The sequence below is a fragment of the Ictalurus furcatus genome, chromosome 5, assembly GCF_023375685.1.
Source record: "Ictalurus furcatus strain D&B chromosome 5, Billie_1.0, whole genome shotgun sequence".
In the NCBI taxonomy this organism is placed as follows: domain Eukaryota; kingdom Metazoa; phylum Chordata; class Actinopteri; order Siluriformes; family Ictaluridae; genus Ictalurus; species Ictalurus furcatus.
Window position 1 is genome coordinate 24,676,848 of NC_071259.1, and position 16,817 is coordinate 24,693,664.

At 39.9% G+C, this 16,817-nt stretch overlaps 1 protein-coding gene across 1 annotated transcript; it reads right to left on the reverse strand.

Moving 5' to 3' along the window:
- Positions 1-2,587: 2,587 nt before the first annotated feature.
- Positions 2,588-15,095, reverse strand: adipor1b (adiponectin receptor 1b). Its single transcript, XM_053625382.1, has 8 exons — positions 14,725-15,095; positions 12,323-12,584; positions 11,969-12,106; positions 11,364-11,535; positions 10,867-11,053; positions 9,415-9,602; positions 4,362-4,555; positions 2,588-3,922 (listed from the first exon to the last, which is right to left on the reverse strand). The coding sequence occupies exons 2-8, from the start codon at positions 12,464-12,466 to the stop codon at positions 3,794-3,796; spliced, it is 1,152 nt and encodes a 383-aa protein (XP_053481357.1). The 5' UTR covers positions 12,467-12,584; positions 14,725-15,095; the 3' UTR covers positions 2,588-3,793.
- Between the last annotated feature and the right edge of the window lie 1,722 nt (positions 15,096-16,817).

Consider the following 16,817-nt stretch of genomic DNA (forward strand, 5'->3'; position numbering starts at 1 on the left):
ATTCTTCTTTGTTGTAAAATCCCACCACCTACCTTTGGATATATTGAATGTAAATGTCTTCGTCTATTTTCCCACCTTTCCTGACACTTCTTCATAGCTCGTGTCTACACCAGTCCACACTCAGTGGGACTCAAATTGATTTTATTGGGAGCGTTAACTGAGGTTTGGGCATAAGAATGGTTGGCAAAGCAAGAAAATAAGGATTCACTTTTCACAGGTTAAAACATAAAATGTGTTTGTATTTTGTGATTGAAGTCAGCTAGTTAGGTGGGAGAAGGAGTTTCAATCCTATCATTCAAAGACAAAACAACAATATAATGTTTCATTTTTGGTATCCAAATCAGTAGGGTTGGGAGGGCTTAAAAATATGCTGTTACAGTTACAAATGACTTCATAAAAAATGTCATCAGTAACGTCGTCCAAGTATCACAATATGAAAGTAATGTAATCTGATTATTTTTGGATTATTTCAAGATGTGTAAATAAACTATGTATGTAAATAAATAAATATATGTAAATAAAGTCAAGAGAAAAGCAATATGATCTACAATACTTTTATTTAGAACTTAAAAACATGTTTGGATTTGTTTTAATGAAGTAAATAAATAGATAAACAAATACATGAAAGATCACTGTCCCTGATGTGGAACATCACAAAAGTTAGGTGATTATATTTTGGTTTTCCAAAAAGAGGACAGCATTTTTTTGGTGGGGGGTGTCTTAATAGCGTTCAAAACAGTGTTCCTATGAATACAGACTTTAATACACCAAACAAGACACACTATTAGCATCATTCATATATATATATATATATATATATATATATATATATATATATATATATATATATATATATATATATAAATTGGTTTCACTCTGATCACATTTTACATTTTTTCCCTACATTCTTTTGGTAATGATTGAGAGGCCGGAATTTGGCCAATAATTGATGCAAGCCTTTTAGAATCGACCAATTGGGGTGTGAGAAGGCGGGATTTACAGAGAGGGGTTAAAGCAATGCAAACATGCACACACCTGATACAGTATTAGACCATAAGCACATCATAATGAAACTAAAGCGGAATCCCGAACATTTTCTCAAATTTAGACGCTTTTTTAAGGTCCGAAAAAGAGGACATGTCCAGGAAAAAGAGGGCATCTGATCACCCTAACAAAAGCATTTCAGAGAACAATTTGTGTTAATTTCTACCAAATTAATTTTGCGTGTGCACTAGGAGGTTGCTGATGTGAGCCACGACTGGCAAGAGAGAACCAGAACTATAATCAAGCAGCTGTCTATATTGTGTTATGTCAAAAGATTAATTTCTTTGCTTTTAAGTGAAAAATTGTAATCCTGATAGTATTCCAATTTTTAATTTTTTTTTTTTTACAAAATGTACTTGTAATCTGATCACTTTGTTTTTTGATGTAACTGTAATAGATTACAGTTACCAGTTTTTTTGTATCCTGATTATGTAACACTGTTGCATATATATTTCATATAATAATAATAATAATATTAACAATAATAATAATTTGACATGATAAGCATAATGGAATGAGTCCCCCCATGTTTTTAAGCTCTAAATAAATGTATTGTAGATCTTATTGCTTTTCTCTTGACTTTTACATATGTGACCTTGAAGTAATCCAAAAATAATCAGATTACATTACTTTCAGACTGTGATACTTTGATTACATTACTGATTACATTTTTCATGAAGTAATTTGTAACTGTAACAGAATACATTTTTAAAGTAACCCTCCCATCCCTGATTATATGACATGTATTAACATAGCTTAATCTATCAGAAAGCATATGTGCCTGTCCTGTTTTATTATATACAGAAGTAATGAGAACATTATGATGTCCAAGCAGGTTTGTATTAGTATAGTAACGGGTTTGTATATGGATGGTTCAGCATGTTCTTCTAACATTAGAAGAACGTTTTCCAAACCATTCCAGGCTAGTGCAAGGTTCCTGATAACATTGTAAAATTATGTGAAGGTCACCAGAGCGTTGAGGGAATATTCTCTAAATCATTGCAGGTTATCACACAGTTCCAGAGAGGTTCAAATTATTTAAAAGGTGACTAGAATGTTCTCGGAACCATCTGCAACAAAATGCAAATGATATGTTTTCATAATGAAAACTTTCCTGGAAAACCAATTTGGATCTAAAAAATCTGTTCTCGGAACATTCCAGAGGAAACAAATTATTTATCCTTCTTTTAGTAATATCTGATTAGGCAATAGCTGTTGACTTGCATTATGTACAATTTTACAAAAGGTGGAAATGTTTGAAAAATAGAAGTAGCTAGATTAGCAAAATAGGTCATGTTAGTGGAGACTGTGGAGGCATATTATGACTTCATAAACAAAATAGGAGAATGTGATGGTAGCATTAGTAAAAAGATGCAAATTTGGGCTTTCTGACACTCCTTTTTTTTAAAAAAGGAAACAAAACAATGACAACACAAATTGCTGTGCAACCATTAAGTCAGGAAGTTCACTAAACTGGATAAAGTGTGTGCATATACTATTTAAAAAAGAAAAGAAAAAAAGAAAAATCAAAGCCAGACATTGACCAAGGTAACATTTAAAAATTTATCTAGGAAAATTCCATTATGTCACAAACTCTACAGATTATTATATGAAAACATTTACAGCAGATGAAAGACGTTAATATTTTATACCTGTTCTCATAGTTCTAGATACCTGCACCGCCCCAAAAACATAGCTACTGCTCTCAGACCCCGAGCATATTTATCCAACAGTGTGTATAGACTGAACAAGACAGGAAGAAGTAGCACTGTTCACACAACTCTCAGTGGTCTATGACTAAATGCCTCTCGAGATATAATTTTCCCCCCAGCAGTGTGACAGTGCCTTGAAAACTGAATTGTGAACAAATGCATAAACAAACTGTCCATGTTTTTTCAACCAAATACTCATCTACCTTATATGTAGTTTTGCGTAATAACCATAAACAAGAATATACATTTCCCTGTATTGAGAAAAGAATGGGAAAACATTTTTTTTTTTGCTTTAAACTCACATATAATGGAAGTCTCGGGCAGTTGCCAAAAATGTATTTCTGCAGAACAGAAGGGAAAATTTGTGGTATTACTTTACCAACATAGGCAGAAACACACAACTACCCCAGTTCCCTTTTGGCATGAATACCACAAAACCATGAAAGAGAAACCGTGAAAGCGTAAACAAGTTCAGAAGTCATTCTCCCACATCTGTCTCATCCTAAGAACTTTATTATGAAGAATGTAACAGCAGTAGTTTTGAATGTACGATATCTATATATATAGTCATGCAATTTACACATTTATTGTTGTACTGTACAACTGCTCCAAGACTTAAAAATGGTTTTCATTTATATAGCGCTTAAGGTTGCTGTAACCTTATGACATTAAGTAAACAAGTTTCTCACTACAGGGAAACATGTCGCGATTCCTGCCTGTGGTAATCACACATATGCTACAGATGCCAGTCAACAGAGATTAAGGTTGAAAACCACTGGAGTATTCCATTAACTGAGTAGTAAGCTTTACTTATTATGTCTTCAAGTATTACAACAATAAAACACATTGATGATTGTATAAACCTTTTAAAATATAGAGAACAATCTTAGGACAGTTCTTGATCAGTGAGCGCAGGGTAGGCAGTGGAGTACAATAGCTCTTTCCAAACACAACTGATCTAGAAATGTTCAAAAACGCTCATCAGTTCAGTGCTGACGTGATGAGTGGAAAGCAAGCGGAGAGAAGGATGGTGTTGCTTAGAGGAGGGAGTCATCTGTACAGCCTCCTCCCAGGCCGTGGCGGAACTCCTGCAGGTTGGAGATGCCGTAGAAGTGAATAAACGCTGCAGCCACCACCAACACGTGGAAAATTTGATGAGACTGGAACTGAGAGAGATACAGCGAGAGATACAGCGAGAGAGAGAGAGAGAGAGAGAGCGAGAGAGAGAGAGAGAGATACAGCACAAGAGAAAGAGAGTGATACAGTGAGAGAGAGAGAGAGAGAGAGAGAGAGAGAGAAAAGGAGAGAGAGAGAGATACAGCACAAGAGAAAGAGAGAGCGAGAGAGAGAGAAAAGGGGGGAGAGAGAGAGAGAGAATCATTAGCACTCGAGACTATATCTCAAATCAAGCCATAGCTACGAGTTCCAGTGCGGTCATAAGTTTGGTTACGAATTACAACAAGAAATGGTTTTATGGCTTAATGTTTGACTTGATGTTCACAGAAATAAATGAGAAATAAGGGGTACAATGATAAATGTACTGTGACTAACTGTTTGACACCGGTTTACAAAAGCAAGATATCTATCCCCAGAATAGTGCCTTACCCAGATATCGCATTTCCCAGGAAAGAAGCGTTCAGGGATGCGTGCTGCATACAGACCAGCTCCAGTGATGTACATGGCGCCCATTAGGATAAACCAGCCCATTTGGCCCACTGTTGTTGCCTTCACAAAGCCCTCAGCGATGGTGAAGTGCATTGTGGGAATGATGCCACTTAGTCCAAGGCCAAGGAATACACCTAAGCACGTTAACAAGAAAAGTAGAAAGGCAGCATGAATTTCACAGATAGCTGGATATGACTGGTACAGTAAACTGGATGCTCGTACATAATACAGGCGATCTCCATTAACAAAGAGAACTTCTGGCCTCTGTTCGGTCTCTCCAACTAGCAGCTTCCTGTGCTCACATGGAGAGAATCTGCAGGTACTTACCAAGGAAAACTCACCTCTACGTTTTATTGTATGTAAAGCAGGTGATGAACTTATCGTAACATGTTCACAACACTGATAAGATGCATTATATTCCTGTTTGATATACATCCCTGCTATAGAAGGTGCTCTCTACTGAAATGAGCACACAAGACTATTTGTTACGTACATGGATGTTAGTGTGCATGTGTCTGTGTTTGTTTGCTTGCTGCCTAGTTTCGCTCTCTTTCTTGAATGTCAGTCATCATTACCGCTGGGTCAATTAACCACAGAGATGTGCCTGAAAGAGGAGGAGAACTGTCTTTAAAGCATGCATTGCGGCAACGGCTGAGCCAGCCAATTTGGCTCTCCCAAAAGCACCCTGTTTATCGGCTTAGTTCTCCATTTGTTTTCTCGGTGATTGCGTTTAGTGTGCTTTGCTACGCTTCTGTGCTTTGCACTAACTGTTTCTGCTATTTGTTCTGTTTGCCCATGTCATGTTGATGTTTGCTATGTTAGTGTTGTATTGTCTGTCTAGCTACACATCACGTGATGCAACCCTAGGGAAGATGAATAGGTCAGCAGGTGCACACACATACATAACCCTCATGTTGGAATTTCTCTATTTTTGTAGGAATTTTTCTTTGAAAACGCATAAGGGAGAATAGTAGCTAGTGTTATCTTGGCAGTTAGGTAAGAGGGTGAAGAAAGAGTAGGGTGTAGAAGTGTATCTTATGGTATTTCCTTATTTTGCCATCTAGTTCTCTCCCTAAAGAGGGCGACCTCCTACAGTGGTTGTCTTTCAACTTGCCACTATTGAAGATTCTTTACAAAGTGCCTTCTGTGTGAACTGTGTATATTGTAATAAATCCTTTAAGTGTACCCCAGTTCCAGAGTCTCTTCATTCTCCACCAACCCAGCTGTTCACCTTCATCATCATCATCATCATCATCTCCAGCTCATGTTACTAACCCTGCACTATTCCCCTAAGCCAGAGTCCAAACTTAGAAGGGCCGTAACACTATTATAGTTTTCCCTGGTCTAAAACCTACCAGCAGACCGACGCCACTGCTCTGAGAACACAACCACTTAAAGATTCTTATTCAAATACTGTAGCAAGATTAACTAGGAATAAAACCACTACAGAAACATGCACATTATATAGTAGCGAGGATTTCATGAATTTTTTCACTGGCAAATTATTAGAGAAAAAATTCAGACTATTAATTTAAAACCAGACAGTTTTATAACCAACTCTGTAGATGATTATACAGCAATATCAGATCAATGATTAGAATGTTTGACTCCCCTTTGAGAGACCGAACTAATTTCATTAATTTCTTCATCAAAATCATCAACTTGAATACTGGATCCCTTAACTACATGTTTCTTCAAAACAGATTATTCCCCTTCTAAATATGATCAATTCTTCCCTTAGCACTGGCTATATACCTAAATCCTTCAAACTAGCTGTTATCAAATCCCTGATTCAAAAACCTGACCTCGACCCCGTCAATCGTCCAGCTATAGGCCAATATCAAATCTCCCCTTTATCTCCAAGATCTTAGAAAAGGTTGTAGCACAGCAGCTATGCTCATACCTACATAGGGATAACCTTTATGAAATCAGTCAGGATTTAGGTCTCATCATAGCACAGAGACAGCGCTGGTTAAAGTGGTAAATAAACTACTACTGGCCTCTCAGGGTTGCGTGTCCTTGCTTGTGTTGCTTGACCTTAGCTCAGCTTTTGATACTATTGATCATACCATTTTCCTTAATGGACTAGAAAACGTTGTTGGCATTAAGGGAACGGTCCTCTCCTGGTTCAGGTCTTATTTGACCGATCGCCATCAGTTTGTGGATGTAAATGGAGACTTCTCTGTGCATACTGAGGTACAATTTGGTGTTCCACAAGGTTCTGTTTTAGGCCCACTTTTTACTTTACATATGCTACCTCTGGGTCAAATTATTCCTATACATAGAATTACCTTCCACTGTTATGCTCATGACACAAAGTTCTATGTTTCAGCAAAGCCAGATTACAGACAACAATTTAATAAAGTTGGGCAATGTGTCAAGGACATTAGACATTGGATGCTTATTAACTTCCTTTTACTTAATTCTGACAAGACAGACGTACTTGTGCTAGGACCATGTGCAGCTAGAAGTAAGGGCTCCAATTACATAGTAACTCTGGATGACCTTTGTTTCATCATATGCAGCAGTTAAAGACCTTGGTGTGATTACTAACTCCAGTCTTTCATTTGATGCTCATGTAGATAATATTACGAGGATAGCCTTCTTTCATCTCAGAAATATTGTTAAGATAAGAAATATGAGGTCACTATACAATGCAGAAAAATTTGTTCACCTCTAGGTTGGATTGTTGTAATGCCATACTGTCTGGATGTTCCAGTAGGAGCATAAACAAACTCCAGTTAGTCCAGAATGCAGAGTCCTTATTAGAACCAGAAGATACAACCACATCACCCCTACCTTATCTACATTACATTGGCTCCCAGTAAAATTCCACATTGATTATAAAATACTATTATCGACCTATAAAGCACTGAATGGTCTCGCGGCACAGTACTTGAGTGAACTTTTGGTCTTTTATGATCCGCCACTCCTACTTCGGTCAAAAAGTGCAGGCTATCTGTTGGTACCTCAATTAATGAAGGCTACAGCAGGGGAAGAGCTTTCACTTACAAAGCCCCACAGTTATGGAACAGCTTTCCATTTAGTGTTTGGGACTCCGACACAGTCTCAGTTGAGGCTGAAAATTTTGTTTAGCCAAACTTTTTGTGAATAGCTTTTTTTCTTGAGCAAGGGAGCAAATCTAGAGAGCTCAAAGGCATAGAGTTGTGGTGAACTGAGATGTTTGAATGCTGTCGCCCCCTACTTTCACGTGTTCACTCAGGTTTGTTGATGGTGGAGTGGCTGGCTGCATTATGTCCCAGGGCACCCTCATGTCTGTGTTCCCTCCTGGCTCTCCCTTTCAGTTATACTGTCATAGCGAGTCCCTGCTTGAACTCATGCAAAGTACATTGTCCTTAACCATTACAGAACAATAAGCATACCTAATAATCTCGCCTTCTCTTTCTCGCTCTTTTTTCTGTCCAGCACATGATGCTCCTGAGATGCCAGTGATCCTGACCCTTCCTGCTCTTGGGACCTGCCTGATCCATCCTGATGCCCTACTTCTTGTTGGGAGTTCTTATTAGTTGGAAGTTATGTGTTGCTGCTGAGGATGGCCCCACATGGTGCAGCCTGGAGGTCACCAGGATTGCTGAGCATGGTACAACTTAAAAAGCATGAAGATGGCTTTGGACCTCAATTCATGTGAACATTTATGCTATGATGGTCAGGACTACAATTGCTATTATAGCCTCAGCACTGTAATTACCACAAACAGTTTTGTACTTAAGCCTCCATCACTGAACAGTGGAGAAGTTCAACAAAACAGACTTCATGTAAAAAATCTAATTAATTCCTGGTTACACAACTGCACTATTTGACCATGTAGTATTAGTGCATTTATAGAAGGGACTTATTTATAATCACACAATCCGTTGATACCCACATGAGGATGGGCTCCCTTTTGAGTCTAGTTCCTCTCAAGGTTTCTTCCTAATATCGTCTCAGGGAGTTTCTCTGCACCACCGTCAATTCTGGCTTGCTCATTAGGGACAAATTCATAAATTTAAAATGTATATATTTCTGTAAAGCTGCTTTGGAACAATGTCCATTGTTAAACGTACTATACAAATAAAACTGAATTGAACTTAAAGGCAACATGAAATAGAAATGTTTCCCCACAACATGATGCATTTCTGTGCAAAAATGCATATTTAGGTGGGCAGGACTTCGGTTTTATCCTTAACAATTTGACTGGTGTATAAAAAGGGGGCATTCTAGATCTACACACCAGCCTGCAGTCAATCGTAGGGGAAACACTTGCCTCCCACAAACACCGGCAAGCTCATTAAAGGTGGCGGAAGAAATCCTGCTAGTGCAAGATGGTTTGTTACGGCTAAATATTGCCTAAAGTGAACACTATTAATCTTCAGTACTTAGGCCAGACATGTAGAAATTAAGTGCTGCAGACTATTACGATTCTCAGTTACTAAGTTTTCATAAAATTTTAATCAATATATGTAAGGGACATTCATATCTGTAAAAAAAAAACAAACCCAACCCTAATTATATTATGTACAGGTGCATCTCAAATTTTTTTTAAAACTTAGAAGCCCTGACCAAGTATTGAGTGCATAAATTAACATAGGCCGACATTTCTGCATTATAAGTTCTTAATTCTAATATTTTGAGATACTGGATTTTTGATTTCCATGAGCTGCAAGCTATAATCATCGAGATTAAAACAACAACAAAAAAAAAGGTTGAAATATTTCACTTTATGTGTAATGAATCTAGAATATATGAAAAGTTCCACTTTTTTAAATTAAATTACAGAAACAAATTTTTTATTCTAATTTTTTGACATGCACCTGTATATAACGTTATGAACAATATAATTTTGAGAGCACCTTTGATTCTTTTAAACTTCTCAATACATATGTCTATTATAAGATGTGTGCATGTTGTTAATGCAGAAGTGAGCGGTAAGTGCTTCGGTGTGTGCAGACTGCTGTCACGTATATATTAAGTGTGTATTGAGCCAGCACCTCACCTGCACGTGTAGGTCTGTGGCGTGGAGTGGCAAAGCGATCCCACTGTGCCACGATGATGGCGGAGATGCCCAGCACACACACCACAGAGAGGTATATGAGGCGTGGCTGCGGAGAGCAGTAAAACGAGTAGTAGAGCCACGGCACGAATGAGCCCATTATCAGCAGAGCTATACCGGAGTAATCCAACCTAAACATAGGCAAAAGTCAAAAGGTTACGCATAAATATGCGGTCGGAAAAAATCAGCCTAGTATTTACAGTGTACAGTGGACTGCTCATTGACGGCATGCATCAGGACCAAACAAACAAAAAAAGTTGCAGCTGCGAGTAGTTTTTAGTTTTAAGCAGATGGGAACAAGGGGTCAGATTTGGAGCCCGCTGGGCAAACAAAGGCCATGTTCATTAACATGTTAGTGTGCTGGCTGCCTGCATAGTGCTGTGCAATACATTTACCACATTCATTCATCTTCAGTAACTGCTTTATCCTGGTTAGGGCCATTTAAGTGAGTGGTTTAAGTTACTAACTTATTTCTATTTTGAGAAATGAAACCAAGAAATTCACAAGCAGGCACAAACAAAAATAACACATCTCCAGTGTGATATTAAACATAGTAAACTTCGCTAGGATGTCTGATTCTAATTATACAAATTGGTATTAGAATACATAAACTGTATGTTTATGAAAACTCATTAGTGACATACGGAAAACATCCATGTTCTGTACCGCTTATCCTTCACAGGGTTGTGGGGAGCCTGGGCACTCTGGATGGGGTGCCAACCCATCACAGGGCACAATCGGACGCACACCCATTCACACACTACGGACAATTTAGAGATGCAATCAATCAACCTACAGTGCATATCTTTGGACTGGGGGAGGAAACCTGAGTACCCGGAGGAAACCCCTGAAGCATGTCGAGAACACAAATGCTGGGTGCACACAGGACTTGAAGGCTCCCAACAACGGAGGTGCGAGGCAAACATGCTAACCACTAAGCCACTTCCCCATACAAAAAACCCCACACAAACACAAAGCCTTCAATGTACTTCAATGTAATTATATCATTTGAGCTCTTTAATGAAAACCAAATAACCAGGGGCCTTTTTCAGGGTTTTTTTCCCTTCTTCAAGAATTAAACACTACCTGGTTTTAATAGCAACCATGTGTGTTATTTAGCTGCAGTATAATTAGATAGATTTATTAAACAAATAACTGACAATATGACCATGCTAATTGAAAACAGATGAGGACATGTGGGGTTTTGTATCATTATTATCCCTAAATCCTGGCTTTTTATAAGGGAAAACATATAGAAATATATTCATGTGTTTGAACGGCTTGAAATCACCATTTTCGGTGGCACCTTTACATCTGAAATATACCAAATAAAATATAAAGCATGCATAAATGAACGAGTTCAAGTTTTCATCTAAGACAGACACGGAGACTCACTTAGAGAATGTTCTGGACACTTTCTCTGAGTGACAGTAGACAGTGTGGAAGAGCCAGGAGAAGCAGAGACAGAGCACAGCGCCCAGGAAAAACATCCCTAGCACCACTTTCTCCTGCAGAGGAGCCATGAACGACACATTCGGCCGCAGCATGGTCAGAGTGCCCAGACAGAGGAACAGGATCAGACCTGTGGGGGGGGAAATGACGACACATGAGATGTTACTGCATTTTTACAGCACGAATCATGTAATTATGCATCTACAGATTTTAGTCCTGAGGAGTCCCAAGCCATGGTGTCAAGTGTTCTCAAACTTTAATGAAAAAAAAAAACCCCACAAAAACAACTTTATACTATAATAAAGGCAAAGTCACACATTTGACCATAATACTGACCGTAAAACTGAGTGTCTCAGTTAGGAAATAAAAAGGCATGCTTAATAATATTTAACAGCAGCTGTAAATTAACTGATAAGAAACACACAGTCATAGGAACAGACCCAGTAAATGTGTCCAGATGTTCCCTGTTTCTGTATGGATCCTGAAGATGCTTCCAAAGCAGGCTCGGAAAGATGGCATGGGTGGCCGGTGACCATGAAGTAGGTAGTCATTATCCTTTAGCCAGTCAGGAAGCAAGTGGAAAGGAATCACTCGCCAGCGCCCTTCCCATACCTAGTAATAACATCAACCACAGGACAAGTGCTAAATTCTATTCATATGCATCAGCCACACAAACTAGGAACTGATCAATTTCACCATCACACATGCACTGCTAACCTGGAGGCCAAAGAATGCCCAGCTTCCTTTCTGTGAAACTAATATAAGATTAGTGGAACGTACAAAGTTAAAGGACTGCTTTTGGATGAGCACACCTAGCCTAAATAATATATACTATGGTCCAAAACAGTCCACTACCATGAACTATTTCATCATTGAAACTCTCCGGGTGGGCGAGATGGCCTTCTCTCCTCAGTCGATCAAGAGTGATATTAGGCATATTGTATGACTTCATGTGTTTCAGACGAAGCAATGTTCTGTGATAGGAGATAAGGTGGAAATGACATTCAGGCTTTTGGGTAATGACTACAGACTTAAATGTGTTTACCTTGTGTACAAACTCTTCCATTTTCTCCATGGCATGGTGAGCCTGCAAAGGCAGTGTGACCATGCGCAAGTCATCCTCCTCGTCATTGTTATCCTCCACCTCCTCCTCCTCCTCCTCACTCGGGTAAGCTGCTGCACCCTGTCGACATAAAGGAAGTTAAATATAGAAAGCCATCTGTAATGCCGAAGATGCCTCGGAATCTGCCTTTGACAGAAACGTGTAAAGAATATTATTTCTGGGTTTGACACAGTTCATCTATTTATGCATTGGATTCAACCATATTAATATAACGATAACCATGACCGCTGTCCCTCTTTCAGTCCATGCGTCTCATTTAGCAGGAATGGCACTCACTCTGGGTTTGGTCGAGGCTTCTGGACTGTTCAGCAGCGGTCCGAGCTCAGTGAGCTCCATATCCTCCACATTCTTCTCGTCCTCTGAGACCCGGCACTCGGCATCGCTGCTGGAGCCGTTGCTGCCATGGTGTTGCGTTGTCATGGGAAGACAAACCTAAAGCTCCCCAAAGGCCCCACCTTACCCCACAGCCAAAGATCAAAGTCCTGTGATCCTATCCACAGATCCTTTAATGGAGAACCGGCGTAACAGCGAAGCAATCCTTATGAAATCAGACACAAATGAACATAGTTGGATTTATTGTCAAACAATATATGAAGATGAACCAGGTAAAAGTGCTGACCTATTTATAATGCGGGAGAGAGCTGGACAGAAATTCAATACGACACAAATATCATCATAAAATAAAAAGTCCACTTTTCTGAGAATACTGCAGCTATCGTCAGTATATTTACACCGCTCAGATATAAAATTAAAAACACTGGCAGGTGAGGTGAATAACATTGATTATCTCATTACAATGGCACCTGTCAAGGAGTGGTATATATTAGCCAGCAAGTGAACAGTCAGTTTTCAAAGTTCATGAGTTGGAGGCAGGAAAAATGGGCAAGTGTAAGTATCCGAGCGACTCTGACAAGGGCCAAATTGTGATTATGAGATGACCGAGTCAGAGCATCTCCAAAACAGCAGGTCTTGTGGGGTGTCCCAGGTATGCAGTGGTTAGAACCTACCAAAAGTGGTCCAAGGAAAGACAAACAGTGAACCAGCGACAGGGTCATGGGCACCCAAGGCTCACTGATGCATTTGGGAAGAGAAGGATAGCCCGTCTGGTCCGATCCCATCCCAACGAAGAGCTACTGTTGTGCAAATTGCTGAAAAAGTTAATGCTGGCTATGATAGAAACGTGTCAGAACACACAGATCACTTTGTAAGGAGCTACGTAACCACAGACTGGTCAGAGTGCCCATGTTGACCCCTGTCCACTTCCGAAAGCACCTACAATGGGCACACAAGCATGGAGTGATGGAAGAAGGTGGCCTGGTCTGATGACCATCATGTGGATGGCCGGGTGCCTGTGCGTTGTTTACCTGGGGAAGAGATAGCACGAGGATGCATTGTTGAAAGTAGGCAAGCAGGCGGAGGCAGTGTGATGCTCTGGGCAATGTTCTGCTGGGAAACCTTGGGTCCTTGCATTCATGTGGATGTTACTTTGACACCTACCTAGACATTGTTGCAGATCAAGAACACCTCTTTATGGCAACAGTATTCCCTAATAGCAGTGGCCTCTTTCAGCAAGATAATGCACCCTGCCACACTGTAAAAATTGTTCAGGAATGGGTTGAGGAACATGACAAAGAGTTCAAAATGTTGACTTGACCTCCAAATTCCCCAGATCTCAATCCAATCGAGCATGTGTGAGATGTGCTGGACAAACAATTCTGCTCCATGGAGGCCCGACCTAACAGCTTACAGGGCTTAAAGGATCTGCTGCTAACGTCAGAGCTGTTACACAATATTAGGCAGGTGGTTTTTATGTTATGGCTGATTGGTGAATTACACTATATTATAATTAAGGTAATTACAAGCAGATGACTTGGAGATTCTACTCCAAGCTTTCGGGGACGTCACCCACTGTCAAGTCGAACATTTCGGTGACGTCACCCACTGTCAAGTCGATGTTTACTGTACTTACTGTAATTACAGAATTCCAGTGTACATGATCACACTATGTGATCTCTGATGCCTTTATGCATGTCATATAAAATGATCTGATGTTTAAATCCATTCTTATCTGCTGTTCTCTTGTCCATGGTCAATACATTTTTTATACATTTTGAAATTCTGATCAAAACCTTAGGTCTTGAACCTGACATTATGATCAGATCTATTCTGTAAATCCAATCCGATCTGTTGGTATTTGTGCTGGCTGATAAATTACTACATCAGACAATCTTTGTTTTTAATTTCCCTAAAGTAGCCACTAATTCTATCCATAACTGACCCGTTATCAGAAACCCAGACGATGTACACTATATTTTGCTGCCGATGTATTTGATCCTCGGTTTGTTTACGTGGCAGAACCCGTTCTTCCAGCCGTTTAAATTGGGGGCGAAGGTAAAATTAGCCAGCTACAGCAAGCAAATGCTTGTTTACATACTCTCAATGTCAAACTGAACGATGACAACATTTTAACTAGTAGTTATTGTATGCTAGCTTTGCTTTCTGACTCAACCCAGCACATCATTATACCACACTGTATATGTAACCGGTTTGTTGGTTAATACTGCGAGCGATCCAGTTTCAGGCTGTGCATAAATAAATAAATAAATAAATAAATAAATAAATAAATAAATAAATAACATATCACAGAAGAGGGTATTGTTGCTGGTCACTTCCCATACCTGTTCAGGGTTCCTGATAGTCGCGGCAGGACTTATTTAAGCTTTAAGTCAACTAGTGCAGGCAAAAAAGACAAGATGGCCAGTTAGCAGGCTACAGTGCTAACTCCTCGTTAAGCTACGCAAGCTAACAATTATTAAACCAGATGATCTCTCTGTGCTCCAAATCAATCAAACTTTACTGGCGAGGTCGGATCTAGATCTCTAAAACACGAATGTCTTCTTTTTGTCTGCATGTGGTGTTTAACCAGGTCCGGTGTGCTTTATTATAAGCCTGACTATAAGACAGTAATGATTAACTAGCCTAGCTGGCCTACCGAGAGACGTTCTTCCGGGAATAGTCAGTCTGCAGGGTTGCCAGGTCCGCTCGGCACAATCCTCTCAATGTCCATCGTCTTTTATACCGCTTATCCTTCAGGGTCTCAGGAGCATGGGGAACAAGATGGGGTACACCGATCCAGGGTGTATCGCCAATCCATCGCAGGGCACAATCACACACACATTCATACACCTATTCATACACTACCAACACTTTGGACATGACAATCATGTCTACCATGCATGTCTTTGGACTTGGTGGAGGAAACAGGAGTACCCAGATGAACCCAAGCAGCACAGAGAACATGCAAACCCCGCACACACAGGGCAGCAGCAGGGATCGAACCCCCCACCGTGGCGGTGTGAGGCTAGCCACTAATCCACCGTGCACCCCCAGCACATCTGATACATGTAATGTAATTAATAGCAGTGATAATTGTTTATCATCACTTCTATAATTTAATATTTTAAAAGACATAGTACGTATTTTGGCATCATAGTATATATTTTGGCGATATATTTGCGGTCTTATACGCACACTTGCTGTAAGTATAATTCTTATAATTATAGATTAATTATGCTATATGCTATTAATATATCAATATATGTTATTAATATATACAAAGCGCTGACACTGGTGACCTTTCATAAATGTTAAGTATACACCTTCTTACAGTAAACCTCACAGTTTCAATTAGGGTGAAAGGTGCTTTAGTGGTTAGCACGTTCGCCTCACACCTCCAGGGTCGGGGGTGCGATTCCCACTGTGGCCCTGTGTTTGCATGTGGGGGTTTCCCCTGGGTGCTCCGGTTTCCTCCATATGATAGGCGGATTGGCATGTCCAAAGTGTCCGTAGTGCATGAATGGGTGTGTGAATGTGTATGTGTTTGTGTGCCCTGCGATGGATTGGCACACTGTCCAGGGTGTATCCCACCTTGTGCCCGATGCTCCCTGGGATAGGCTCCAGGTTTCCCCGTGACCCTGAAAAGGATTAAGCGGTATAGAAGATGGATGGATGGATTTTGTGAATTGTCCCCTATATTCTTGCCACTGTGAATGAGTTGAAGTGATGATGTATTCGAACAAGAGCGTTAATCTAAACCCTGTGATTTGCCTTGCGACCGGCACTACTATCACAGCTCCTGTTACTGAAAGTTAATCACCTTCTGACCAATCACATTCTAGAATTTAACAGTGCTGTGGTATGTGGTATACAATCTTATATTATAGAACTTCTGGAAATTAGTAGACCAACCCTCCCCCCAAAAAATTACTCAGAATCAATCAGGTTTAAAAATCAGACGTACTCTGCCGGAAATCCGTGGACTTGGCAACAGAGAGTAATCTTCAGTCTGTCACCCCGAGTCATGTGTAGTGAAGCAGCTAATAGTAAACAGGAGAGAAGAGGAGGAGCTCAAACCTTTCGCCAGAATCACAAAGAAAAGTGTGTTCAATTACATATTTAATTTGAATTCTAGGGCCAGTTATTACTTTAGTTGTCTGCAGTTATTATTATTATTAATAATAATAATCAGAATACTTATTATTACATTTTATTACAATAAACGTTGTATTACTTCTTATAAATGCCCCGGTGATCTCCCCCGCCCAGCAATGTGGCCGCGTCCCAAACCGCATACTACCGTACTAGATAGTACGCGAAAGCAGCACGCCACCATTAAAGTAGGGTAGTATGCGTTTTTCGGACAGCATCTGTGAGCTGATTGGCTCCTGGCTGGGGATTTCGGGCACGCGCGCTCTCTGATTGGTTACTGGTG

Bases quoted from the DNA above. Each gene is read 5' to 3' on its own strand.
- adipor1b (XM_053625382.1), bottom strand. From the start codon at position 12,466: ATGACAACGCAACACCATGGCAGCAACGGCTCCAGCAGCGATGCCGAG. The intron at 11,054-11,363 runs GTCTGTTCCTAT...CCCCCCCCACAG, and splicing joins CATCTGGACACATTTACTGG to GTCTGATCCTGTTCCTCTGT. The intron at 4,556-9,414 runs GTGAGGTGCTGG...TAACGTGCTTAG, and splicing joins CCACAGACCTACACGTGCAG to GTGTATTCCTTGGCCTTGGA.